The following is a 26,116-nucleotide window of genomic DNA, read 5'->3' on the forward strand; positions in this document are numbered from 1 at the left end:
TTAAAAACATTCACAATAAAAGTTTTTTTTATCTATATTGTTATAGTAAAAATTTCAAATACACCTCAAAAAATTGCTAATTCAAACGGAGTCTACATTAACCACGAGCATCCAAGTTTGCAAGTGCTTTCAAATGCCCTTGAAACCAAAAGTGTAATATGTTGTCAAGTTTGAATTATTAATCATCCACTTATTGTGATCACATCCAATCATTTAAGCTTGGTGAAGCGACTATAAGTAGACCAATTAATTTATGCTGCTGCCGCTGCCTAATAATTTAAGATCAACAGTAATTGGGATTTGGGAGACCCACCCGTCATCTTCTTGCACTAGGAAACACGCACATCACCATGTATGGTTGGATTCGTCTTAAGCAACTTTCTCAAATGTAAAGGGAAAGGCAACACGAGTAAGTGGCTGTACAAAAAGTTCATGCAATCTATAATGCTTAGAGTAAATAGTGTTAAATGTCAGTAAATTATTAAACAGTACCTATTTTAGCCCTTAAACAATTTTTTTAAAATTAAAAATGTAGTTGTTTTGTCATTTCGTCCAAAATAGGCATTAAGTCAAACGGAAAAAGATGCACAATACTTAGGGGCTTTAACTTAATTACATCAAAATCCTAACCTACATTTTATCTTCAAAACAAGGACCTTGATGGTCAATTATCCACCATCTTTACCATTCATCCTCCAAAATCATCATGAATTTCTATTTATAAACCAAAAAACCATTTCATATCATTCTAGTATCAATTTCCCACAAGCCTATTGTAAGGCTAGCTAGATAGCTTTCTTCTCTTTTTCACCCCTACTAACTCTAGTGACCAAGGATCATAACTTAGTAGGATTTAAAAGTCACAAATTCAAATCATTCCTCCCTCCTCCTTATTTTTTAAATCTCACTCTTTTTCCGATTATTAAATTTCACCCATTCCTGCCAGAGAAGTTAAAAGAAAAAAAAAGGGGCAGTAAAAGACAATCTTACGAGTTCCATTCACGGAAGCCCAATTAGTGGCCTCCACAGCCCTGGCCTTCATATTTTTGACCCACGACGCTAATCGTACGCCACAAACTAACAACATTTCACTGGTTGCTTGGCCCTCAACTTTCTCTATTTGAGTTTTCTTGATCAAATGAATTATGATTCATTTGATGTACCCGTGTGATTTGATGATGGTTCAGTTTCCGTCAGACTCCTCTCTCCCGAATTCAATTGGATCACTCTATAGAGTAGGTTCCTCCCTTAGGAGTAGGAGAGGATTAGAATATGTTAGATGTGTCGTTACGTAAAAAAAAAAAATCATAATTCGATTCATCTCCTTGCATGTAGCCTTGAACCTTTTCTAAATAAAACAGAAAGAAGGAACAAATGTTCTTTTATCTTCCATGTAAAAGTAAAACATTATTAAGTAGAAGTTATTTTACCTTATCCTTTTTTTTTTCTTGGCTGAAATAACATGACATGAGGGAAATCATATAGTAGAATACAACAAATGAAATAAAATTAACTATTACCACATCAAACGGATATCATCAGATGGTTAGGCTTAGGTTCAATTTTTTTCTTTTCTTTTTTGGTTTCTGTACAGTGCCTCGGGACATCATATTATTGTCTACAACTAGAATGTTAATATAAATAAAACTTGATAGATCATAATTTGTTGCTAAATTTATAATTATTCTCCCCTTGAGTTTAGCCAAATATTATTTTAATTGATTGATTCTACTTATATTTGGTATAATGGTGTCAATTGTAGGGAAATGAGCAACATGTGATAAAAGGGGTAATTTTCCAAGAATTACGATCAAGTCTAGAGACGACGGGATTCTCGCATAGCAGTTTCCTAATTCAAGCCGAAGACTTATGAAGCAGGTTTTCAAATACAGTTGAGAAACATCTTAGATTATGAGGAAATATCTTCTTCTTAGGAAAATGAGGAAGTTCAATGTATTTGGGAAACTAGAAAATAGGAAAAGAAAAGACCAGCTCCCATTTGATTGCTAATTCTTAGGAAAAGAAAAGAGGCTAGCCGCAATTGTGGACCTGGGAATTGTTTTTAAATCGGGCTTTGATCGAAATTGAAGGAGAAAAAAGAAACTCTCGGATGTCTTAGTAAGCAATTTGGGGGGAAAAAGGCAACAAAAAGGCCAGCTGCCGTTGTTGACTGGGGGTGAACGCTTTTTACCCTGGTTTGATACAATTGGAGGAACGCGAGGAAGAAAAGGACGGCCGTCACTTGCTGCGGTTGATTTCGGCTTGCTCTTAATTAGTTTGTGGAGAAGGAACCAATGGTTATCAAGGGAGTCCTGTGGATTCCCCTTGAGAATGTGTAGCTAAATCTCCATTTTCTAGTCAAGGGAACAACTGAAGATTTGGTTCAATAATTACTGTGAGATCTAAATTATTTTAACTGCTTCCTCCATTTATTAGTATTCGTATGTTTTCTGCTTTTAATTGTTGTTATAGCCTACGTGTATGATTGAATAGATGCGCAATATTTAATTATTCACGTAGGCTATTGTGCTAATTAGGGGTAATTGAATCCGTAATTGTTCGTTATCTCTATCTCAGTAGCAACTGGCGTAATTGGGTTTATGTCAGGGGAACATACGATCTAACTTAAACAAACCCTCTTAGCGTGTTTGTTAGTTAGGATTAATGCTGTTAAACGAGCCGAGTCGAGCTCGAGCATAGGACAATCGAGCTCGACTCGAACCCCTAATCGAGCTAGCTCGAGCTCGCTCAATTACTAATTCGAGTTTCACAAGGCGCTCGAGCTCGACTCGATGTGGTGGTAAAAAACTCGAGCTCGGGCTCGAACTCGAGTTTGAAATCGAGCCGAGCTCGAGCTCGAGCTCGCGAAAAACACTTTCCATTTCCAACCAGTTCGAGGCCCTACAGAATTGAGTAGGATTCCTTCTTGGGAAATGGCTCGGTTTGCCCCAAGTTATTGCCTTCATTCTTGACTGTATGCCTATCCTGAGGGGATCAAGTTGAGAGAGAGATGGGGCCTCTACGAGTCCTTTCCTTTCCAGCTTTCCCTTTGCTTTGATCCAAACGGTGCCTTAAGATTTCAGCTCTGTGAAGAATGAGGCTATCAGAGAGACTGGGGATTTCTTCAAGGGTGGTTGTCCCTCTCTGATTTTTAGCCTATGATTTCTTTCTTTCATCATCGACCATCTGAAACCAACAGCCCTTCAGATGCAGTTTTCTGCTTATGATTAATCACAGAAACCCCCCTTAAAGTTTTTGTACCCGGACCTTTCATAAATAGCACCATTACTACTACTAGTATTGATTCTGCTCATCTTCTCGAGAAGCCTACTTGTCTGAAGGCTGTGATGATTCTTTAACTTTCAGAGCAAATGGGTCAGTGGATAGCGCCTAGCGGTGAGAATGGCGGCTGCGGGGTGCGGCGTGAGAATGGAGGCTGCGGGAATTGGGGTGCGGCTGCGGAGTGGAAAACGAAGGACCAAAAGAGGAAATGAAGTATTAGGGCTACACAGGAGATGACTTAGTTAGAGTACCACATACACATTGAAATGACGAAAATGCCCCTGTCTTTCGAGCCTACCGAGCTTCTACGAGCCGAGCCTTGCTCGACTCGTGTTTTAAACGAGTATTGATTAGAACTCGAGCTCGGCTCGTTTCTCTCTGTAAACGAGCCGAGTCGAGCCCTTATCGAGCCGGGTCGAGCTCGGCTCGCGAGCTGCCCGGTTCGATTAACAGCTTTAGTTAGGATTGGACCTTTCTAATTCTTAATACAATCTAGAAATTAAATTCTACGGTTGTACTTTGGGTTGTTTTTGGGTTAGAGAAATAATTAACGGTCGTACCTTAACTATCGAAAAAGTAAGGAAAGGTTGGTTGTTTATCGCGTGCATGACAACTATAACTAATATATTAATAAATGTTGGAATTATATTTGAATCGATGATCAGTTGCATGAACCATTTCTGATGTGTACCCTTGGCTAGAGTTTCCCCAATTATTTCTTTTAATTAATTATTTTCTGCAGTTAATTTATTTAGTTAGCATTTAATCCAAAACCCCCCATACTTTGGACTCTAGAAGAAATGAATTATCTCCAGTCCCTGTGGATTCGATTTTACTCACCGCTATATACAAAATCTGTATTTTTCTCGAGTAGGTATTTATTATTGTACAGGTTCGGCACCTGTTAATTTTTGGCGCCGCTGCCGGGGACTGGTGCCAGATTAATTTGTTTCTTTTTGAGTTCATCTTGTTTTTATTTTTATTTATTTATTTTTCTCTTATTTTTTTATTATATAATTTATGGCTTATATCACTCTGTATTTTGGTGATTTACTGGATTTTGTTTCCGAGAAAGGCAATGAGACTGATTTTTTTTCTAAGTTTGCATATTTAGAGGCACTAAACTCTATTAGAGAAAGAATGACTGCTGCAACCTATGAAATTTGTTATGCCAGGGATCATTCGATCGGTATGTGCCCCGAATATCAAGATAATCTGAGTGTCCCACTCAATAATTATGGAGATTTTTCTCCATGGTTTCAAACGTGGTATAACCCTAATCCAAACGGGTATGATCAAGAATGGTGGGATAACTCCAGTTATAATTATACAACAGGGCCAATGAATTTTCAGCAGTATGAGTCTCAAAAATCATCATTTATGTCAGGTATGTCTCTTGAAAAAATAGTTGAATTAATAGCTACTAACACATATCAAATTCAACAGGAGACACATCAACTTCAACAGGAAATAATAGATTTTCATCAGGAGACACAAGTGAGCAGACGTAACCTAGCAGATCAAATGGATCAATTGACATTTAAGATAACGCCATTGGCTTCTCGAATGAATGAAGAATTGCTCTCACAAACTATTATCGACCATGAGGAAGATGAGAGTGCAATTATCCTGACAAATGACATGGTACTGCAAGAGTCTCAAGAAAAAGAATCTAAAGATGCAGATGAAAAGAAAGTTGAAGCACAAGAATTGAGACCCTAACATCAAATGGTTCAAGTGAATGAATCCAGTGAACAATCTCCAAATGCGGTGATATCTCCTCCATTCCTTGATCAATATTTTCCTGACTCTTATTCTTTAATTCCTGTTAGTGAGATTGATTTAATTATATCAGAAAATTTTGAGTTTCATGATAGGAACAAGTTAAGAGTCACGATGGCAAAATATCTCAAACCAGTAAGTGCTTGTGATAGAGGAGTGAATGAAGATTTAAGGTCATTACTTGGTTGTTTGGCGCAATCTACTGGTCCATGGAAGACCGTAGCTCATGTGCTCAATAATTACTCTATTTACGAGGGCTATCAGGATTACATAGAAGATGAAGCACTGAAGCGAGTTACGCGATTTTATCCTCCATGAATAAACAGGACAATGTCTAGCCAAAGACATTAAAGAAAGGCGCTACTTGGGAGGCAACCCAAGACTATTTGTTTCAGTTTTCATACATTTTTTTAAGTTTTAGTTAAGTGTTTGCAGCATTTAATAGTTTGATGTTTGGTGACAGGAAATTGGCAGTTGGACGTGCCCACGCCAGGTAGTCACGCCTGACAGAACTCAATTTTCGAGAATTGATCTGAAGACTCTATAGCAGTTTGACGTGCCCAAACCAGGTAGTCAAGTCTAGAGCTGTAAACGAACCGAATCGAACCGAGTATCTCATATTTGAGCTCTGTTCGTTAAGCAATTCGAACAACGTTCGTGTTCGTTCGTTAATTTTCGAATTCCAAACCTGTGTTCGTGTTCGGTTCGTTAAGTAAAATTCGTGTTCGTGTTCGTGTTCGAATTCGAGTTCGGCTCGTTTAACATAAACGAGCCGTTCGCAAAAATGTTCGAAATGTTCGAATCCAATTTATTTTATGCCTTAAATATGCCGTGCAAATTATTAATCATTCTAAAAAATAATTAAAGCACTAAGTGACTAAATTCTATTATTCAGTAACTATATAACTAACATTAACATAAAAGCAACAAATAAAACAAAGAAATTTGCCCTCCAAATATAAAAGTCCAGCCATAAAATTAATTCTAAAATTTGTCAAATGATAATTATGTCTATGTTCGCGAACGTTCGTTGAAATTCGCAAACATGTTCGTGTTCGCAAACGTTCGTTTAGCATGTTCGCGAACGTTCGTTAAAACTCGCGAACATGCTCGTGTTCGCTCGATTATTAATCGAACAAAAAAATTCGTTCGAACTCGGTTCGTTTAAAATTTCGAACGAGCCTTTCACGAACACGAACGAGCCGAAACGAACCGAGCTACCGAACAGCTCTGTTCGTTTAACAGCTCTAGTCACGCCTGACGGAACTCAATTTCCGAGAATTGATCTGAGGACTGTATAGCACTTGAGCATGCCCACGCTAGGTTGTCATGCTAAAAAAAAAAAATTTCAAAGGACCTGTAGCCCTACTCTTTCTTTCTTCCTACTTTTCTTTCTTTTCTTCTTTCTCCTCTTTTGCTTCATCCGCCGCCGCTCCTCACCACGCCGCACGCCACTCCTTGCTGTTCGATGCCGCCGGCCTCCAGCTTAGATCCTCCGCCAGCTCACACCCTGCTTCAGCACGCCGCTGAGCTCGCCCTCTGCGCAAGTTCCTTGTGCGCCGCCCAGCCCGCGCGTAGCGCGCGACCGCTCCACCTGGCACGCCTGCGCTCCAGCGCAGCCCAGTGAGTCCCGCAGCTCGCAACAGCTATGCCAGCGTACTACCCAGCGCGCGTCACCCGTGCGCCTCCCTTTCGCGCAGCCTGCCCCTTTCGCTCAATCTCCAGCTCCAGTTCACCCCCAGGCAGATCGAGCAGCAACTTAGCTGCTGCAGCGCCCACAGCGCGCGACCTCCGCGTGCTTGCCAGTCGCACGCGCGGTGCTGGGTCCTCCCCTGCCCTCCATTTCACCCACAGCCATTCAAACCCCCGGTGAATTCTTTCTTTATTTTTCTGTCTCTAAGTAGCTGAGGCCAGATTACTAGCTTTTATTAGTTGATGCCAGATTTTAATTTCTTAGCTGAGGCCAGATTTTTGATTTGCTAGCTGAGGACAGAAAATTTGTGCTTGTTTGAGTGTTGTGGCATATCTGTGGATTGATTGTTGATTATTTGGTTAACGTTGTGCCCAGTCAGTGATATTTGGGAAAAGTTTTTACTCTGGTTGCCTGTTTAATTAGTTTTTTGGGGAATTTTGCTATGTTTATCTATTTAATTGATTTTTGGGTTGAATTGGTAGTATTTGGAAAAAAATTTTGTCGTTCACAGGTTTAATTAGTTTTTGGGGTGAGTTTATTATCCGTTTCTGCACTTGTTTGTGATTGGGAGCTGTGACTGGGGATCATTTCCCTTGTTGGTTGTTTGTTGACATATTTTGAACACCATTACTTTGCATTTGTCTTGTCCACTGATATCCAATGACAAAACCCAAGAACAAAGGCAAGAGCAAACCTTCCACCTGTACCCCACTGCCCACAGTCCCCTCGAGTGGATCTGCCCCCTCGATTTGACCGAGAGGACCCCGGACTGTTCTCTGCGGCACCTCCACCGTCTTCCTCCGCCGATAGCCAGCTTGCAGCCCTTCGGCTCCAGATGCAGCACATAGACACTCGTATGGAGCGGATGGAGCGTCAAATGGGCGGGATGGCCCATAATTTAACACAGTATCTCCATCACGTAGGTTTCCGCCCGCCTTTCCCTCCCTAGCCGTAGTTCAGTTCTGCCCTCCTCCGTTTTAAGGGATGTGTCGTTGCCCCAATATCTCTGTTTTGTTCTTTTTTTGCTTACATTGAGAGCAATGCAAGATTTAGGTGTGGGGGGGTAGTATATTGGTATTTTATTGAAAAAGTGCAAGTGTAGGCATTTTTGTTGGAATTTTTTGTTTGACTTTGTCGAATTTTGTCCAATTTTTGCCTATCTTTGTGCTTATTTGTGATTATTCCTGATAAACGATGGTTAGATATCTCAAATTTTTCTATTGCTGAGAGTTTACACTTTAAGGTGTTGAGTATGACATGGTTGATTTTAAGGATATCTTTTGGGTGAATATTTGAGATTTTGTGACTTTTACACTTTTTGGTTAACTTTTCTAAGTATTGTAAATATTTGTCTAGCATTTTTTTTTTGTGCAAATTGGTTCAGTTATTAATCTTAGTTCTCCATGTTTAAGAAATGAAGCGGGTTTGTGTGGTATTTAATTTTATTTTTTGTGCTTATTTATGAATAGTATTCAGCTATACTCCGCTAGTATCGTTGTCTAGTAACCGGGAGTCTTCATCACAAATGTCGACTTTCGCGTCATAAAGCGATGATAGCTATGAGTATGTGATTTTTAAGCGATGATGGTTGAGTAACTGGGCTCCTTCATATGGCCAATGTCGGAGTTCGCGTCAAAACGCTTGAATGGCTAAAAACTAAGCGTTCCCCCTAAAAAAAAAAATCAAATAAGTGGGGATATTATAGAAAAAAAAAATATATGCTAAAAGTGAAAAATAGGATGTATTTGAATGAATTGTTAGCCTGCTGATCCATGAATTTTATTGTTGAGATTTTGCTTAATAGTCGAACTATTTGCTTATGGATGCTGGTTGAATATTTTATACTCTTAGATTAGTTAGTCATAAACTGAAAGAGTCCTTGATCTTGAAAGCTAATTGGAGAGATATTTCTTGAAATTTAATCACTAATACTTGACATATGTTTTAATTGTATCTTGGCAATAGAAGATTTGATCAATAGCCATTGTTTGATTTTAATTGCTTGATTTGTTGTTCTCATGCTTGAGGACAAGCATGGTTTAAGTGTGGGGGAAATTGATAGATCATAATTTGTTGCTAAATTTATAATTATTCTCCCCTTGAGTTTAGCCAAATATTATTTTAATTGATTGATTCTACTTATATTTGGTATAATGGTGCCAATTGTAGGGAAATGAGCAACATGTGATAAAAGGGGTAATTTTCCAAGAATTACGATCAAGTCTAGAGATGACAGGATTCTCGCATGGCAGTTTCCTAATTCAAGCCGAAGACTTACGAAGCAGGTTTTCAAATACAGTTGAGAAACATCTTAGACTATGAGGAAATATCTTCTTCTTAGGAAAATGAGGAAGTTCAATGTATTTGGGAAACTAGAAAATGGGAAAAGAAAAGACCAGCTCCCATTTGATTGCTAATTCTTAGGAAAAGAAAAGAGACTAGCCGCAATTGTGGACCTGGGAATTGTTTTTAAATCGGGCTTTGACCGAAATTGAAGGAGAAAAAAGAAACTCTCGGATGTCTTAGTAAGCAATTTGGGGGGAAAAAGGCAACAAAAAGGCCAGCTGCCGTTGTTGACTGGGGATGAACGCTTTTTACCCTGGTTTGATACAATTGGAGGAACGCGAGGAAGAAAAGGACGGCCGTCACTTGCTGCAGTTGATTTCGGCTTGCTCTTAATTAGTTTGTGGAGAAGGAACCAATGGTTATCAAGGGAGTCCTGCGGATTCCCCTTGAGAATGTGTAGCTAAATCTCCATTTTCTAGTCAAGGGAACAACTGAAGATTTGGTTCAATAATTACTGTGAGATCTAAATTATTTTAACTGCTTCCTCCATTTATTAGTATTCGTATGTTTTCTGCTTTTAATTGTTGTTATAGCCTACGTGTATGAGTGAATAGATGCGCAATATTTAATTATTCACGTAGGCTATTGTGCTAATTAAGGGTAATTGAATCCGTAATTGTTCGTTATCTCTATCTCAGTAGCAACTGGCGTAATTGAATTTATGTTAGGGAAACATACGATCTAACTTAAACAAACCCTCTTAGCATGTTTATTAGTTAGGATTGAACCTTTCTAATTCTTAATGCAATCTAGAAATTAAATCCTACGGTCGTACTTAGGGTTGTTTTTGGGTTAGAGAAATAGTTAATGGTCGTACCTTAACTATCGAAAAAATAAGAAAATGTTGGTTGTTTATCGCGTGCATGACAACTATAACTAATCTATTAATAGATGTTGGAATTATATTTGAATCGATGATCAGTTGTATGAACCATTTCTGATGTGTACCCTTGGCTAGAGTTTTCCCAATTATTTCTTTTAATTAATTATTTTCTGCAGTTAATTTATTTAGTTAGCATTTAATCCAAAACCTCCCATACTTTGGACTCTAGAAGAAATGAATTATCTCCAGTCCCTGTGGATTCGACCCTACTCACCGCTATATACAAAATCTGTATTTTTTTCGAGTAGGTATTTATTATTATACAGGTTCGGCACCTGTTAAAACTCATTACCATCTTCATGGGATATAGATGACCAACTCGGTTATCGAAGACGCAGCCAACGACGGTCGTCTTCCGCGAAGTCTCATGCTTCCTCCCAAATAGATATATCCAGACATATATATATATATATATATATATTTAAAAGTGCTCTACCGACAATTCTTTTTCTATGCAGCACAACGTTAGATGCGTGAATTATCGCGATAATATAAAAACATCACCACTTGGAACGAAAGGAAAACGACACGGTACTAATGCCAGCAAGTCGCTATTTCCGGTGGACAGAAAAAATTAACAGAGCATAAAATGGTAGTAGTAATTCATACTCTATTAACCAGTTATAATACTCACGATACATGCAGGTTCAGGTGCAGGCTGCCAATGCATTTTCGGCTTTTTGTAGATCATAGCAAAACTGCCTTTCTAACTATGCAGATCTCATTGATTTAAACCTCATCGTCGAGTAAATTGATTTTATTAATTTACACAGACCATTAATTTTTGTCTTTTAAAATAACAGAAACTTTAAAGTTGCACTCATCTTTTAGTGTTCACCACCTTCGGACAGGATGGGGAATATCTTATTATGCATGGGAACTCTTATTATGGTGTTAGTGCCTGTTTGATAACATAAAAAAGTACTGAAACTGAATTCATTCAGACATTCAGATGTTGTGGGTGTTTGATAAATAAAAATTCATTTGCTGAACTTATTAAGTGGTGCTGAATTTGTATGTATTTTTTTCAGCACAAGAATCGTAGCTGAATGATTAATTTGATAAGAATCAAGAGATTTATTGCAACTATTTTATCTTATGTACCAAATATATTTCTGTTTGTTAATTACATTCAAAATCCTTATCTAATTAAACAACCTAATATTTCCTATTTAAAATCCTTATATAATTAAACAAAACAACATGATATTCTCTATTCAAAATTTTTTTAAACAATAGTATTTTTTTGCAGTAATTTTCATCCACAAATATTTATATTTTGATTTTTTTTTTGTGCAGATAAATATTATTTATGTGATGTAACTTATCTACACATACGTGGCTTTATGACATCATATCAAAATATTAGATATTAGTTGTCTGATTTTCGAAATGCTTCTCGTCCAAGATCAAAAGGAGAACGCTTTAATCAAGCACATGCAAGATTGAGAAATATAATTGAACGTGCTTTTGGAGTATTAAAAGCTCGTTTTCCCATTTTCAAAACGATGAAACCATACCCTTTTCCCACACAAATAAACATTGTCATTGTATGCATTGCTCTTCACAATCATTGTCATTTTCATACCTAACAATTTTAAATTAATTAAATTATAGGTTCTATTTCCTTTTTGGATTAAAAGATAGAAGGGCAAAATTGTACAATTTAGTTTATTAAGTATTAAGTTATGAATATTTATCAAACAGTATAAATAGACTCAACATTAAGATTCAGACATTCATATATCTCTTTTCAGTGTTTAAAATTCAGCAAATTAATTATTTCAGTATTCAGAATTCAGAATTCAGATTCAGTGTTATCAAACGGAGCCTTACTCTGTTTCCATCATCCTTTAAGGTGTATTTTTTTTTTACACTCATATTAGAAATAATTAAATGATCCAACAATATTTCAAATTTTTGTTTTCTATTTTACTAGGAAGCTTTGATTCATTTTGATAACTATCCGCAATCGTAGTAATGATTAACAATTGACTGTTTACACATTTTCATATTTTAATAAAATTGTTTAAGAAATTGGCATTCAAGGTGTAAAAAACCACATCCTATGAGAATGATTTTTACAAAATAAAAAATAATTTTTAGGGTGATGTTATTAATATTTGCACTCCCACTATCTTTTTTTTTTTTTTTTTTTTGGATGAGACTATATATTATCCATATCCTAATTTTTTTCTCCTACCTTAGCTGGATGACCAAGTCTAGCAAAGCTACCTCATGAGTCATGAGCAACAGGAAGGAATTAGAATAAGGGTGATATGGTTTCGTTGAAATAAAAACGGGAATAGTAACAGTACAAATAACATAATAGAAGTATAAATAACATCGCCCTAATTTTTATTATTTGCGCCCTAATTTTTATTATTTGCACCGTCTTCACTAGCTAATATATTCTGACCCCTGGGCGGGGATACAATTGGCATTGAATTAGAGATGCAAATAAAAACCAAATACAAAAAACAAATGCGCAAGCCTAATTATTTGAATTGCAGCCAATATTACTATTCTATGCTGCGTCAGGCAAAATAAAGGCTGCGTTTGAATTGAGAAATTTGCCGAATGATTTGGAGTCTTCTAAAAATTTTCTAACAGTTTAAATTATTTAGGAAGTATTTGAATTTATAAATTATCAATTATTTTAGTGTTTGAAAATTATCAATTTACATGATAAACAACCTCAGCGTGAGGCGTGAGCATACCTTATGGATTGGGCAAAAACAATTCTTTATCTAATTCTTTTATTCAGGATTACATAGTACGCAGTGCACAAACAAATAGGGAATTAGAGAATTAGGGACTTGGGGGCAACGGCAGCAAATTTTTTTACAAATAATCGTTGCTAGGGGTTCGTGGCGCAGCAGGCGCAAATTAGTGGAAGGACCATGGCATGGGTAAGTACACAGCTTGATTTAAAATGGTTGAGTAATGAGGGGGAGACCTGGCTCCAAGCTCCAGAGAGTTCGAACTTGGAAAGATATATAAAGCGGGACCTTGTAAGAAATGTTCTCCCCCGGTGCTTCCGCCTGCCTCTAGGGTTTTTCTACTGCTGCTCTTTGGTCTTCTCCTTCTAACCTGCTCGATTCTTTGATCAGAACTGCAGGAAATGGAGAGGCCACGTTGCTTTCTGGACATAAGCATCGGCGGTGAGCTGGAAGGTAGAATCGTCGTGGAGCTCTACAATGATATCGTCCCCAAAACCGCCGAAAATTTCAGAGCTCTCTGCACTGGCGAGAAAGGCATTGGTCCTCACACCGCTGTACCTCTTCATTACAAGGTCGTCCTCCCTAAAACTTCTACCGTTACAAGCTAATTCTTTCATGCTGCATTCGGACATGTACACGTACCGATATATTTGTTCATACGACCTTAGTTTACTCTTATATATTTGATTTCATGTGATCGAGTTGTGCACAGTTCTATTGACAGTGAATTGGTTACCGTGAGGATTGTGGATTCCAGTGTCTAACCTTTTATGTGTGGTGTTTTTGCTCCCCCGACTTGATTTACATGAAAACTTGTTAAGAATCAATGATTGCTTTACGAATTGATAACAAGCATTCCTCTGGTATCGGGAAATTTGATCAACAAACAAAGTGGATGGTGTTTAATAGGAGGGGAAACTAAATCTTTGACTCCTCCTGAGGTTTCTGTCTAATTGTCTATTCATTGGATCTAAATGTAAAGCATTTTGTATAGTGCGTGGTCTCAATGTTTCAGAGTAGTTTGAAGTTGGCCTTTATGATAGTAATAATAGTCCTTTATTTGCGCTTTTAGTTTCTAACTACACTCCTGCATTTGTTTTAGGGAAGCCGATTCCACCGTGTTATTAAAAGCTTTATGGTGCAAGGTGGTGACATATCTGCAGGGGATGGTACTGGGGGTGAATCAATTTATGGGCTGAAATTTGAAGATGAAAATTTTGATTTAAAGCATGAAAGGAAAGGAATGCTATCAATGGCTAATGCCGGGCCTAACACTAATGGGTCGCAGTTTTTTATCACTACTACTAGGACTTCCCATCTAGATGGAAAACATGTTGTGTTTGGGAAGGTAGTCAAAGGCATGGGAGTTGTCCGCTCAATTGAGCATGTTACAACAGGTGAAAATGATTGCCCTACTCTGGATGTTATAATTGTGGATTGTGGCCAAATACAAGAGGGAGCAGATGATGGAATTGCTAACTTTTTCAAAGATGGAGACGAATATGCTGATTGGCCTGCTGATCTTGACAACTGTTCTGGGGAGCTTTCTTGGTGGATGACTGCTGTCGACTCTATTAAGTTTCATGGAAATGACTATTTTAAGGTATCAAATGCTTAAAACATCGGTAACTGGTCAATTGCTGATCTTGTTCTCCTATGTTTTTATACATTTTTATCTGCCATTTTTTTATAAATTCCTCTGTTAACTTCTTGTAGAAACAAGACTATAAAATGGCTCTCAGAAAGTATCGAAAAGCTTTGCGATATTTGGATGTCTGTTGGGAAAAAGATGGGATTGATGAAGGTAAACGAAATGTTTTGCCTTCCAAAGATGGTCAGTTTGTTCTTGCATATGTTAAAGGAAGATAATTCTCCAAATTTTGCTGCCACCTATACTACGCTCCATAGTTTGTAGAATTGGGATCCTATGCAGGATCGTTTTAGGATAGTGGGATCGGGATCGTAGGATCCGATCTTTGAATTGTAAGATTCTACCAAAAATTACATATTAAGCTGTTACTAACTTTTAAACTATTAGTTTACATATTTTCATTGAATATATGCGTATTTAATTTTAAAATGCACAATATTAACACTGGTTTAATGATTATTGACACAATAAATATATATTTCAAGTATCGTATCATGTTCTTATGGGCCATAATTAACTATACGAGTGAAGAAAATCTGTTACTAACTATAATATCATGAACTTAACCAAAAAGATAAGGTAGCTAATAATCCATTGCACTAATAAGATAATAAGCAAATAATAATAATAACACGATACTAAGCAGCATAAAACAATATCAGTAGATTTTAATTAAATTTTATCCTTTTCTAACCAATTGAAACTCTTAAAACTTTCTTCACATAATTAAACTTGAAACTAATACTGAACTAGTAATATATTTTAGGAAGAAAAATTAAATGTTGCATCAAAAGATTCTAATTTGTTTCCATTTATTATTGTTTAGTGTTTACTATATTGTTCCTTGTGGTATAGCTTTAACAGGGATGGTAGTAAATTTAGATAGAAACATGTCAGCAAATGTTTAGGAAGTGGGCCACACCACTTGCATTGTAGGTTAAATTTTTTTGAACGATCCTAGTTGTTAGGATCGTACGCTTCTAGTATGATTCTACGATTCCAGTATGACTCAGCTAGAACAAATGCAATTTTATGAGAATTGTGACCCCACTACCAATCTGGATCAGTGACTTAATTCCAGGTCCTGATCGCGATCCTACGATCTGGATCGCAATTTTGATAACACTGCTATGCCCGTCTCATTCTTTAATTCCGTTCTTTCAACAGACAAGAGTATGCATTTGAGGAAGATGAAGTCTCAGATATTTACAAACAGCTCGGTGAGTTTATCCTGGAATTCTCAAAGATATGCTGCTTGTAACATTCTTAATGTCAATTCAGAACATTAGCTAGGGCAGAGCTTCCCATTTATATATGATTGTACAGTCAGTTTGACTGTGAGAATCAACTCTGGTTGTAATGCAGAGATTTGTCATTTGAACTAGGGTATCAGTGCATATTTTCTAACGTGTCTTAGTTGCTAAGTACTGATCATATCTTGCTTATCATGAAGTTTGAAGCTTAGACTTTTGAACTTGTTATGGAGAAATTTTCCAATCTCAATCCTATCAGAAAGGCTTGGTTATATCTGATTTCTTCCAGAACTATTAGGTGTGCAACATTCATGCATTTCTGGAAAGAACATGTTTTACAATGCTTGTAGACCTGAAGGTTTTGGTTGTCCTATCAAGACAGTTAATTACTTTTGTTTAGGCTTGTAAACTGAAACTTGGAGATTCAAAGGGAGCACTTTTGGATGCTGACTTTGCAATGCGTGATGGAGAGAATAATGCCAAGGCTTTGTTTCGCCAGGGTCAGGTGAGTATGATTGTCCATCAAGTAAATCTTCGCCTTCTCTCCTATGCTGATATTAACTTATGATTATTGTTGTAAGTATTAAATGTTTACTAGTTGGACAAAGGCTGAGTATCATCACTGTCTCTTTGACTCATAGTTCATTTTAATTCTTTTTTAGGTTTTTAATGTGGTTAATAGAGCCAGAGACTGATTTATCAACAAGTCGAATCTAGCTAAGGTTATACGCCTGTGGTGGGGGAAGGAAGAAACTTAGAATAGTGACCACTGTTTTAATAAATTTTTTTTCCTTTTATTAATGGACTGTTTGTGGTCAATGGCCCCTTGGGCAATGCAAGAGGATGATTAGGTTATTATGGTCAATGACTTGCTTACATAGTTATAGCTAACATCTTTACTTTATTATAGCTTCATCTTTCTCTGCTTTACTATGAACTATGTCAATTGGCTTCTGTTGTAGCTGGTATGCCTTCGCATTCCATAAAAATCTTAATGGGTTAAATCAAACTACTAATTACAAATCACATGTTGTGCATATGTCCTGATACCTAAATGGTCATGTATATCTTTTAGCACAAATTACTTATTATTTTTACTGACTAATTCTCTTTGTTATTTTTCATGTTTATTCCTATTTGCTTGCTTTCAATCTAATAGTCATATGATACGCAATTTTTGTCGCCCTATGAATTCCAACTTGGCATTCGTGCTTCTTAGGAATCTTGTTTGCCCCCATTTGATGATTATCATTGTTCTCTTCTGACTGCCTGCCTATACCTTAGACTATTTTAGTGGCACATTCTGAAGTAGCTGTGATTGTAATCTATTGATCAATCAGGCACACGTGGCTCTTAATGATATAGATGCTGCAGTTGAAAGTTTCAAGAAAGCTTTGAATTTGGAGCCCAATGATGGTTAGTGATGCTTATTCTTGTTTTGCTCATACAAAGCTGAACTTAGCTTTTCTTTTTGAACTAAGTCTTATTTGTTTGACTTATTTTGTTGACTTTTAGTTTATTTTGAGCTACAAAAGCTGCTTTTGTGAATCACATCTGATCATAAATTTGTTAAAAAACTTCTTTTGCTTTGCAAAATATTTAGGAAAAAAGCCTTTTAAATCTTTTAATTTTTTCTGCGGATTTTTTTTCTTGTCGATGTGGCTTTGGAAAATTTAAAGCAAGTAGGAAAATTGTTTTGGTTTGAGGTGCTTTGAAATGCTCAATTCATGGCAAAATAAAAAGAATCAATTCAACCAATTTCCATCATTGTCTGAATATAAAGTTCACTTTCTAAAGAATTTTGAATTTACTGTTGCTTTATGTCATGTGGATCGTGACTTCCTCTGGGAAGATTGTGAATAATAAATTGAGTTGATTCTGATTAGTTTTTGTTGTAAGCTTCTTATTCTTACTCCTGGTAAAGGTTTAAAAAATGATTTGGAATGTTGTTTATTCTGGTTTCGTGCATAAAGGTTCTAGATTTTACTGCTCCTTGGTCTTCTGGTTTTCAGAAGTTAACCTAGCTATAGGTTAATACCTATGGACAGATAGGTAACAACATGCAATGACTAGACTTCAGTAGTAAGTTTTGAGGAAGTAGACTCGTATTAGTATGTGTGGAGAATATGAAAGGCAACATATTTGATACATTGGATCAGACACTGATTACTGACTCGGGATCACATCTTCCAGGAGCAATAAAAAAGGAGCTTGCTGCAGCAAAGAAAAGGGTGAGTGGGGAATCATGTGTTTGTGAACTTTGCCAAATTGTAAACCACTTTGTATGGTGTTAGGTCAATTACTGCAGATGGTGATAATCTAATCTTCTTCTTCCTTGGCCATAGATTGCTGATAGACGTGATCAGGAGAGAAAAGCTTTCGCCAGAATGTTCCAATAAATATGGTATTTATTCTTCAGCTTCTTGTTTATGCTGCTAGTTTAGATGAGGTTGGTTTGATTCCGAGGTTTCTTCCCTCTGATTTTTTTTGAAGGTGGGGATCACCTTGTAACTTTATGTGCTACTTTCAACTCTGTTTAGACGGCATGCTTCGGTTGCGTGGTGCGCTGTCAGGTATTAACATTACTGCATAGTATTAGTTAAGTGAACAGCTAGGTTAAACAAGATTACTTGGAAATGATTACTTAAATATGCGATCAGCCCCATCTAAATCTAAGAAACCGAAAAATCTGTCTAATTTGCCACAAAGATTATTTCTTCTTGTCATTGAAAAATCTGCTCTATAATGATAATGTTCTCACCTCGGATTTTTTTTTTCTCTTTTTCACAGGGTTGAAAGGGCTGGTAGATCTTTGATCAGCGTATTGTAAACTTAGAGACTGTACAAAATTTTTGGCCAGACATTTTTAGGTTTGATTATCTTGGTATGAGTCAATTGGGCTTTAGCATTTCAAAACATGCCAAAACTGGCGAAGTTGATAGATTTTTTACTGTCTTACTGAATAATCTGAACTATTTTCTCTTTTTTCCCCCACTTTCTGATACAATTTAGTTTGATTATAATTTTGTAATGGGTTGCTAAGAAATAACCGTTGTAGTCATCAAATGGCACCCGCTTAACGGGAGATCAAATTTGACTTCGTACGTGATACTATTGGATTTGCTAAATTGACACCCTTAACGGGAATTAATTTCACTTCTTAAATGCTACTATTAGATTAGCTAAATTAACACCCTTAACGGGAGGTCAAATTTGGCTTCTTAAATGATACTAGTAGATTTGCTAAATTGACACCCTTAACATTGTTAATATGAGATAAATACATGTTCAAGAAATTTGCATTTAGGGAATGCTTTAAAACAGAAAAAGGATAAATTTTGGCTTCTCACCATCACCAGCATACCAAATACGAGTTAAATGAACTTACAGAAACCGTCTGCTTTTTCCACCAAACAAATTCCTTCCCAGAGCATTTCTATTGCTTTTGATACACACTAGATCATGTAAAACTTATCGAAGTACAAGAAACTATTAAGCATGCCATTTCTAGACCTGAACACCATTATGAATTGTAATTATCAAGGCCAAGATCCCTGAGTGCATCAGTAGCTGCATCTTTGCAGATCTTGTGACTTCCCTTGGCCTTCCTAACGAGGTTCTCAATACCATGGCTGAGTAAAATTTTTCTGAAAGAACAAACAACTCCAGCTTTTAAATGAAATTTCTTTAAGACTTCCTACAGAACAAGGGACCATATTTTGAAGGCAACCAAGAACAAATCTTGCCTGTTTTCGGCATTCCTGACCACAAGATTCCGGATCATTAGACAGGCAATTCGCTGCAGCTGTTCTGAATCAGGGAATCTCTGCATGGCTTGGATAGCGAGGTCCCCAGCTCCAACTTCAATTGCTTGAGCTGCATTATCTGGGGATCTCAAGCAGAGTATGGATATATGAGACATGACCTGCACAGCAGCAAGAAACTTTAATTGTAACTGTAGACTTTAATTGTAACTGTAGATCCTAGGTCTCTAGATGCTTGGCCACCAAAAGAATAGTGGCCTCAGATGGCTAGGCACAAATCTGTGGCATAGTTTATGCAACTTATAGGAATTCATTCACCTCTTGTAATACTGAAGGGTCTTCAGAAAATCTTCCTGCAAGTTTTATAAGTCTCTGCAGCCCACCTTTCTCAATAATAAGACTCTTATTTATGTCACTTCCTGCCAACTAATCGAACTCACCAATTAAAAGCACTTCAATCTTTCAAATATCAATAGATGGTAAACATGTTATCTCTCTACAGATGGTGAAAGAAAATGAATCTCAATAAATAAGTTTCCTGGTTATACATGTTAGAGGACCTGTTTGCTGATACAAGCCATCTCAAGAGAAGTTTTAAGGGCCATATATGCCACCCACGTTAATGATTAGTAAGATAGTTCATCTTTAGAAGTAGGAATGGAGGTCTAAGAAATGAAAATGAATTGTGAATATGAAGTTTATAGAGTAATATCAGAAATTGAAGAAAAAGAATTTTGGGCGTATATTCTGCAGCACAATGCAAAGGGACCAGTATTAGTCATCAGTAAAAAATATCATATAGGTTTTCACCTTAGATAACAAAGAGCAGTAAGTTCTGGCCGCAGCTTTGTTGCCTTGTTCCCCACAGTCATCAATGCAATGCAGAATTGCATCTATACCACCATTATCTGCGACTGATCTGCAGACTTCATCCTGCCAGAAGAATAATAAAAAATGAAAACACGAAGACTTATGTCAAACAAAATGCGTTCATTCTAATCAAGGAGACAGTTCAGTTCTCCCAACCAAGACACAAAAAGAATACAGATGAATATAAGATCTAGGTCTTTGATCACCAATTCAATTACCCACGTTATTTTAATAATAATGAAGGGAAGCGGTTTAAAAAGGATGAACTGATACATTTACAGAGCATTTTACCCTTGCTAAATTTACCAGATCATTCCACACAAACACTGCATTTTCACACTCTAATTCAACCATATGGGATTCTCAGGTAGACAGCGCCAACATAGAATGTAGCCAATCATAAAGCCAGAGACAAGAAAATATTGTATGTTTTGCTAGAGCATTAAACTATCATACTTTGATGGCGCATCCATGAGAGAACCATGACTTAACTCAAACTACAGCAATTATGCCTAATCACAACATATAGAAGACTTACATTGACGGCAACAGCTTTCAGAGCTATGCATGCTGATACAACACAAGGTGAACTAAGACCTTCATGAAGTGTATGTACCAAAGTTTCTACAATCCCCATCTTAGCAAATCTGCGAGCATAACCATAGACCTGCAATAAATCAACAAGGTGAGAACAGTTCTTCAAGCTTACAGTAACATTACTTTGACAGACCCTGATTTGAAAAGTTTCACAGGAATCAGGGTGGCAAAGATATTTTGGTACAAGTAACAATGGCACGACCTCCTATCAGTCTTACTTGTGAGGCCACAACACGATTGTCATCTGCTGTTAGAAGGACTCGAACGGCATCATATACGCTAGGAAAGGCCCACCCACTGTGTTCTTTAAGAATTTTGATGACAAGTTGATCAATTTTCAAGTCCATGAATGACTCCTTCACAACCTCATTTCCAGATGCAGCCACAGCAACAACAGAAAAACAACTATTTAAGATGCTAACATGTTGACTTTCATCATTTAGGATGCCTACTACAATCTCCGGGCCACCACTCTCCTTAAATGTTTCAGTGCTTTGAAGATCTGTATATGAAAAAGGTTAAAAGACAATTTCACTCCACCAAGTTAATACTATGTTCAGACTTCAGAGCATACCGAATTTGGTAAGACTTGAGCATCAGATAAAATCCACAGATTAGATATACAAAATCCAACGTTTAGTCTATATTTTTCAAACGAGCGTGGTAAGATGAAACTAAACAACAAAAAATGAAACCAATCCAACATTGCCAACCTTACCAATCATTAAGATGAATTCGCCCCCCAGCTCCCCCCCCCCCCCCCCCAACAAAAAAAAAACCCCAACCCCTAGAATTAGTAATTCAACGATGGAAAGAAAATCCCAGCAATTTAAAAGTTGTTGCATTTAAGAAAATAAACATGTACCATGAATTAGTGAAGTCAATGTGCTCAAAGCCAAGTCTAGGCCCCGATGAGGCCCGCTCTTCTTAAGCTTCGGCAAAACAGAAGTTACCAACTCTACCCCTCCATTCTTGGTGGCAATGGCAGCATTTCCCGACCCTTTTGAGCTACACAACTCATTCAAGTTTCCCAACAATTCCATAATTTCGTTTTCGCTATCGGACGAATCGGAGCTCAGCCCTTTCAATCTGCTTAGAGCCTGAACTACCGGATTGTCATCGACTGAGCTCTCTCCGGGGACGCAATGGACTATACCTGGAAAGGACACGAGCGAGGTGGGATTAGCTTGGGAAAAAAAAACTGGAGGGAACAAAAGAAAAAAATTCAAAAACATATGATAGAAATTACCTGAGAGATCAACACCCTGGAGCGAAAGCGTTTGAACGGCGTCTTCAAGGGCTTCGGTGGGGTCCATCCCAAGGTCCTCTATATTCTCCTTCACCATTTCGTCGAATGCTTCCTGGGATATTGTACGGACTGCCGTCTGTGGGGCCATGTCTCACTTCTCTCCTGAATGTCGCCGTCGCCGGCTTCGTCGTCGTCGTCTCCCCCAGACGATCTGTGAAGCTTGAGCGGAGTGACAACTGAAATGAAGCATTACGGGAGGAGAAAGAGAGACGTTTTCAAACATTTCCATCTTTTTTTCTTTTTTTTTTTTTTTTTTTGGGGTGGAACTTGAGATCCAGGTAGAAGCAGTGGGGCTTTTTCGGTTGGGTGGGACAAGTACTGGGCTTCCTGTTCGTTAAATGACAATTGTCTTGGGCTTGGCCCCGTGATTGGCTTTCGTTATTTGTAAATGATAAAACATTTTCTGACGCACACAGAAACTTCAAAGTGAGCTTAAATGGAAGCAAATGGAGAGAAAAGAAAACAAAAGATGGGAAATGGATCATTCTTCCTTTTTGTTTGGGAGATTTGACTAGAGAAAAAAAACAAGAAAGAGAGATACAGAGAAATGGGAGAATTAAACACTCAGAACCTGTTTGATAATTCAATTCAGCACTTAAATTTAATAGATTCAAATCTTAATATGTTCAGACGAGTTTGATAATAAAAATTGAATATCTGAATTAATTAAGTGAAATTGAATGCCTAAGACAAAACTTGCTCACAAAAATAAGTGATAAACTATTCACTTATCACTAAATGTAATATACATTCAAATGTGTTTTATTTAATATTTAACAACTCAATAACTTAATGGATTCAAATTTCAGACTTCAATTTTATCAAACGCAATCTTAGAAAAAAAAAGTTTAAATATAAACTTGTGTTGTGTGGATCACCTTGAGTACCCATACAAATTAAATTCAGGCTTGGGTCCAGACCTGGACCACCTAAGTTAGCAACATTCAGTTCCAACCTCAGTCCTGATGGCATTTTGGGCTTCGTTGTTTAAATTGTGATTTTTTAACAGAAAATTTTTTATATTTTCCATAAACATATTTTCTGATTATTTTTTTAATTCACATATATCAAATCAAATCAGTATTATTTTTCTATAAAAACTCTTAAAACTAGCAATCCAAATGGGTAGTAAAATTTTTTTCTTTTTTTTAACAAATAAAAAAAAAAGTGACCGGGAAGAAACATCTTCATTCTCTCGTTTCCAGATGTTGCAAAAAATAAGACGTCATTATACGGTAATCAGTGCATCAACGTCCTACTGTTTATGATTTATGACAATCTAAATGCTTTCTTCACCACCACCTTCCCCCCACCCCCCCCCCCCCCCCCCGGGTCAAGTGTCAAGATTTTTAAGTTAGAAACGCAATATCGTTTTGGCAATGATGGCTTTTTCTGCATTTTCTTGACCTTTGGTTTCCTCATAGATGGTACTACTACTAACTAGCATATGCCTTTTTTATTGAATCCACACCTGAATTGCAAACTTCCTTTCAGCTTAATTTTGTCAACCCCACGAGTCTTATTAAGAGTACTCAACCTTACCGAAGAAAATGATTACTGCCTAAAACTTTTTCTGGCCGCGCAATTGGACTCCTGAGCCAATTTTAACGACCATGTACAATATGCCCAGCTCTTCCTTTTCCTCGCCTGAATTTGCTTTCATTCATTAAAAAGTACTAGGTTTATGTATTATGTATGTACCACCACACAATATAGAATGCATCATTGTTTTCTTTTACATTTTTCCTGACAGAAACTCTTAAAGTGAACCCAGTCTAATGTGAATGATGCGATGATGCGTAGGTTTATGTATCCTTGTTATGAAATACTACTTACTACTAGTGTACGCAAAGATTACTCCCTTTGTATCGAATTTTGAATGATCATGTTGGCTGTGGAAGTTTACCACCCACCCCATTGTATTCACACTGTAACAAAGATACATAATGGTTTCTTAGACCATGCATATTTATCGTGCACTATATTTGATAACTACCAGAATGGCTAGCAAAAGCATGTAAATCTCCAATACACATCGGAATACTTGATTCGCATTGAAAAACATGGCCTGTTTTGGATTGTATTTTTCTAATTTTTTTGTCGAATAAATAACTACTGTAGCGATTTGATATATATATAAAGTAAAAAGGTTTTTTTTAAGGGAGAATATATAGTGATAAGTTTTCTCACATACAGGACAGGGAGGAAATAGTGAATACTTAGATGCGTGGTGATATAATCATATACGTACACACATCAGATGCTTTCAAGCGATGAAAAACTACACACACGTACATATACATACACGTTAAAAAGTGGAAAACAGGTAAATTCTGCGAAGAAACTGCATGCGGATTAAATTAAGATTCTCATCTCGCCACAAAGTGGCGGACTTTGAAAAACTGGAGAAGAAATAAAAAATATTCGGGATTGGAAAAACACACGAGACTCGTCCGTTATTCATAATTTCTGCATCCGACCTACCCAACCGGACGAAAGGTCTGACTTGTTCAAATTAACTGCTACAGCAAAGTAGCAAGCGTATGTTTGCCGCCTATAAAATGCCCATCATTTTGATCGGTAAATATCCCATCGCAATTACCAAAACTTGATAGCTAACTAACTGCTCATAATCTGCCATTTTTCTGCCCAGAGCAGAAAAATCAATATGGCTTCTCTAGTATTTCATGGAAAAGCAGGTGTCCTAGCTGTGGTTATAATGTCCATATTGGGCGTCGGTACTATGGGTAACAAGCAGGACACCAACTGGAATTACGGTTGGCACAGACACCCCAATGCAAGCCAACCAAGGAGGGTGGAAGTCGGTGGTTCTGAAGGCTGGCACTTCGGGTTTAACTACACCGACTGGGCTCTCAAAAACGGTCCCTTCTATCTTGGTGACACCCTAGGTACGTACTTACTGCGTTGTTTCATCGATCATTTCCCCTCCCTGCTTCATTAATTGATGCATGGAGCTAGCTTCCTAATTACGTACGTTGATGAAGGGCTAAGAAAAATATACAAATGCATGGTGTGATACGTGATATATATGTATATATCTTTTGAGTGTGAAGCACCAGTATAGTATGTTCAAGGGTCTTATTCTTAATTCCTTTGGGTGCAGTGTTCAAGTATAACTCTACCCCACATCCCCATAGCGTGTATCTATTGCCAAGCTACCGGAGCTTCTTGACATGCGACCTGCGGTGGGCATGGAAGATAGCAGATGTGAACCAAGGCGGCGGGGAAGGATTTGAGTTCGTGCTGAGGTGGTGGCAGCCTTACTATTTTGCCTGCGGCGAAGGGGGCGGCTTTCACTGCAGCAATGGGACTATGAAATTTCCCGTCATGCCACTCATACATTGGAACTGAAATTATTCAGTACATTACGGCTGCCTTTTGGGAAAGGGCAAAAAAAAAAAAAAACGAATATTAGTGTGATTTTACTTTCAAAATTAAAATGTTCCAATTGATCAATTCTAGCAAATAACGAGAGTTTTTCTTCTTTCCTTTTTTTTTTTTTTTTTGTGTGGGTTTATACATTTATGATGATGTTTTCTTCTGTAAGCCGATCGGCTATTGCCACGATGTTTCCATGATTAATACCCAATAACAAAGTATGGGGAAAAAAAAAGCCAATTTAGATGAACCTCTTTATTTTTATTTTTATTCTTTTGCAACTTCCTATTTTCTTCATATTCGAATTATATGTTCTCTCTATTCATGGTTTGCACGTCAAAACCAAGTGCAGAATTGCAAAAATTCTTCTTTTAGCCATAACAATCATTTAACTAATTATAACATGCATGCTTAGATTAATCTTTTCCAACGTCAACGGTGTGGTGTATATACTAAAAGCATTATATGCATCAAAATTATGAATTCAAATTTAGATTAAAATTATGTGACATGCATTTAATTCAGCACGTTCATACACTAACAGTATACAATACATTGGCAACA

The 26,116-nt window shown here is 37.1% G+C and overlaps 3 protein-coding genes across 5 annotated transcripts; 2 read left to right on the forward strand and 1 right to left on the reverse strand.

Annotated features, from left to right (window-relative positions):
* Positions 1–12,813: 12,813 nt before the first annotated feature.
* Positions 12,814–18,607, forward strand: LOC113726399 (peptidyl-prolyl cis-trans isomerase CYP40). 2 transcript variants are annotated; one of them, XM_027250097.2, is made up of 11 exons: positions 12,814–12,898; positions 13,100–13,281; positions 13,812–14,312; positions 14,426–14,513; positions 15,528–15,580; positions 16,014–16,118; positions 16,954–17,029; positions 17,807–17,844; positions 17,959–18,017; positions 18,107–18,186; positions 18,404–18,607. In XM_027250097.2, exons 1-9 carry the CDS (start codon positions 12,895–12,897, stop codon positions 18,010–18,012), a joined length of 1,101 nt encoding a protein of 366 aa, XP_027105898.1. In that variant the 5' UTR covers positions 12,814–12,894; the 3' UTR covers positions 18,013–18,017; positions 18,107–18,186; positions 18,404–18,607. The 2 variants fall into 2 exon arrangements, with proteins under 2 accessions (XP_027105898.1, XP_027105899.1); XM_027250098.2 differs by having other exon boundaries at positions 12,868–13,000.
* Positions 18,608–18,927: 320 nt separating this feature from the next.
* LOC113726398 (uncharacterized) lies at positions 18,928–22,374 on the reverse strand. 2 transcript variants are annotated; one of them, XM_027250095.2, is made up of 8 exons: positions 22,094–22,374; positions 21,710–22,000; positions 21,063–21,346; positions 20,786–20,914; positions 20,188–20,310; positions 19,696–19,803; positions 19,360–19,538; positions 18,928–19,260 (listed from the first exon to the last, which is right to left on the reverse strand). In XM_027250095.2, the coding sequence occupies exons 1-8, from the start codon at positions 22,239–22,241 to the stop codon at positions 19,137–19,139; spliced, it is 1,386 nt and encodes a 461-aa protein (XP_027105896.1). In that variant the 5' UTR covers positions 22,242–22,374; the 3' UTR covers positions 18,928–19,136. The 2 variants fall into 2 exon arrangements, with proteins under 2 accessions (XP_027105896.1, XP_027105897.1); XM_027250096.2 differs by lacking the exon at positions 19,696–19,803.
* A 2,447-nt stretch (positions 22,375–24,821) lies between these two features.
* On the forward strand, positions 24,822–25,525 carry LOC113722499 (early nodulin-like protein 20). Its single transcript, XM_027245798.2, has 2 exons — positions 24,822–25,062; positions 25,278–25,525. Exons 1-2 carry the CDS (start codon positions 24,822–24,824, stop codon positions 25,523–25,525), a joined length of 489 nt encoding a protein of 162 aa, XP_027101599.1.
* The last annotated feature ends 591 nt before the right edge of the window (positions 25,526–26,116 follow it).

The sequence above is a fragment of the Coffea arabica genome, chromosome 2c (genome assembly GCF_036785885.1).
Source record: "Coffea arabica cultivar ET-39 chromosome 2c, Coffea Arabica ET-39 HiFi, whole genome shotgun sequence".
Lineage (NCBI taxonomy): Eukaryota > Viridiplantae > Streptophyta > Magnoliopsida > Gentianales > Rubiaceae > Coffea > Coffea arabica.

Coding starts and splice junctions, on each gene's coding strand:
- LOC113722499 (XM_027245798.2), top strand. CDS start 24,822: ATGGCTTCTCTAGTATTTCATGGAAAAGCAGGTGTCCTAGCTGTGGTT. Junction 25,063..25,277: donor CTATCTTGGTGACACCCTAG/GTACGTACTTAC, acceptor CTTTGGGTGCAG/TGTTCAAGTATAACTCTACC.
- LOC113726399 (XM_027250097.2), top strand. Junction 14,514..15,527: donor AAAAGATGGGATTGATGAAG/GTAAACGAAATG, acceptor TTCTTTCAACAG/ACAAGAGTATGCATTTGAGG. Junction 17,845..17,958: donor TTGCTGCAGCAAAGAAAAGG/GTGAGTGGGGAA, acceptor CCTTGGCCATAG/ATTGCTGATAGACGTGATCA.
- LOC113726398 (XM_027250095.2), bottom strand. CDS start 22,241: ATGGCCCCACAGACGGCAGTCCGTACAATATCCCAGGAAGCATTCGAC. Junction 20,915..21,062: donor ATCGTGTTGTGGCCTCACAA/GTAAGACTGATA, acceptor GATTTATTGCAG/GTCTATGGTTATGCTCGCAG. Junction 19,804..20,187: donor ACTGCTCTTTGTTATCTAAG/GTGAAAACCTAT, acceptor GAGTTCGATTAG/TTGGCAGGAAGTGACATAAA.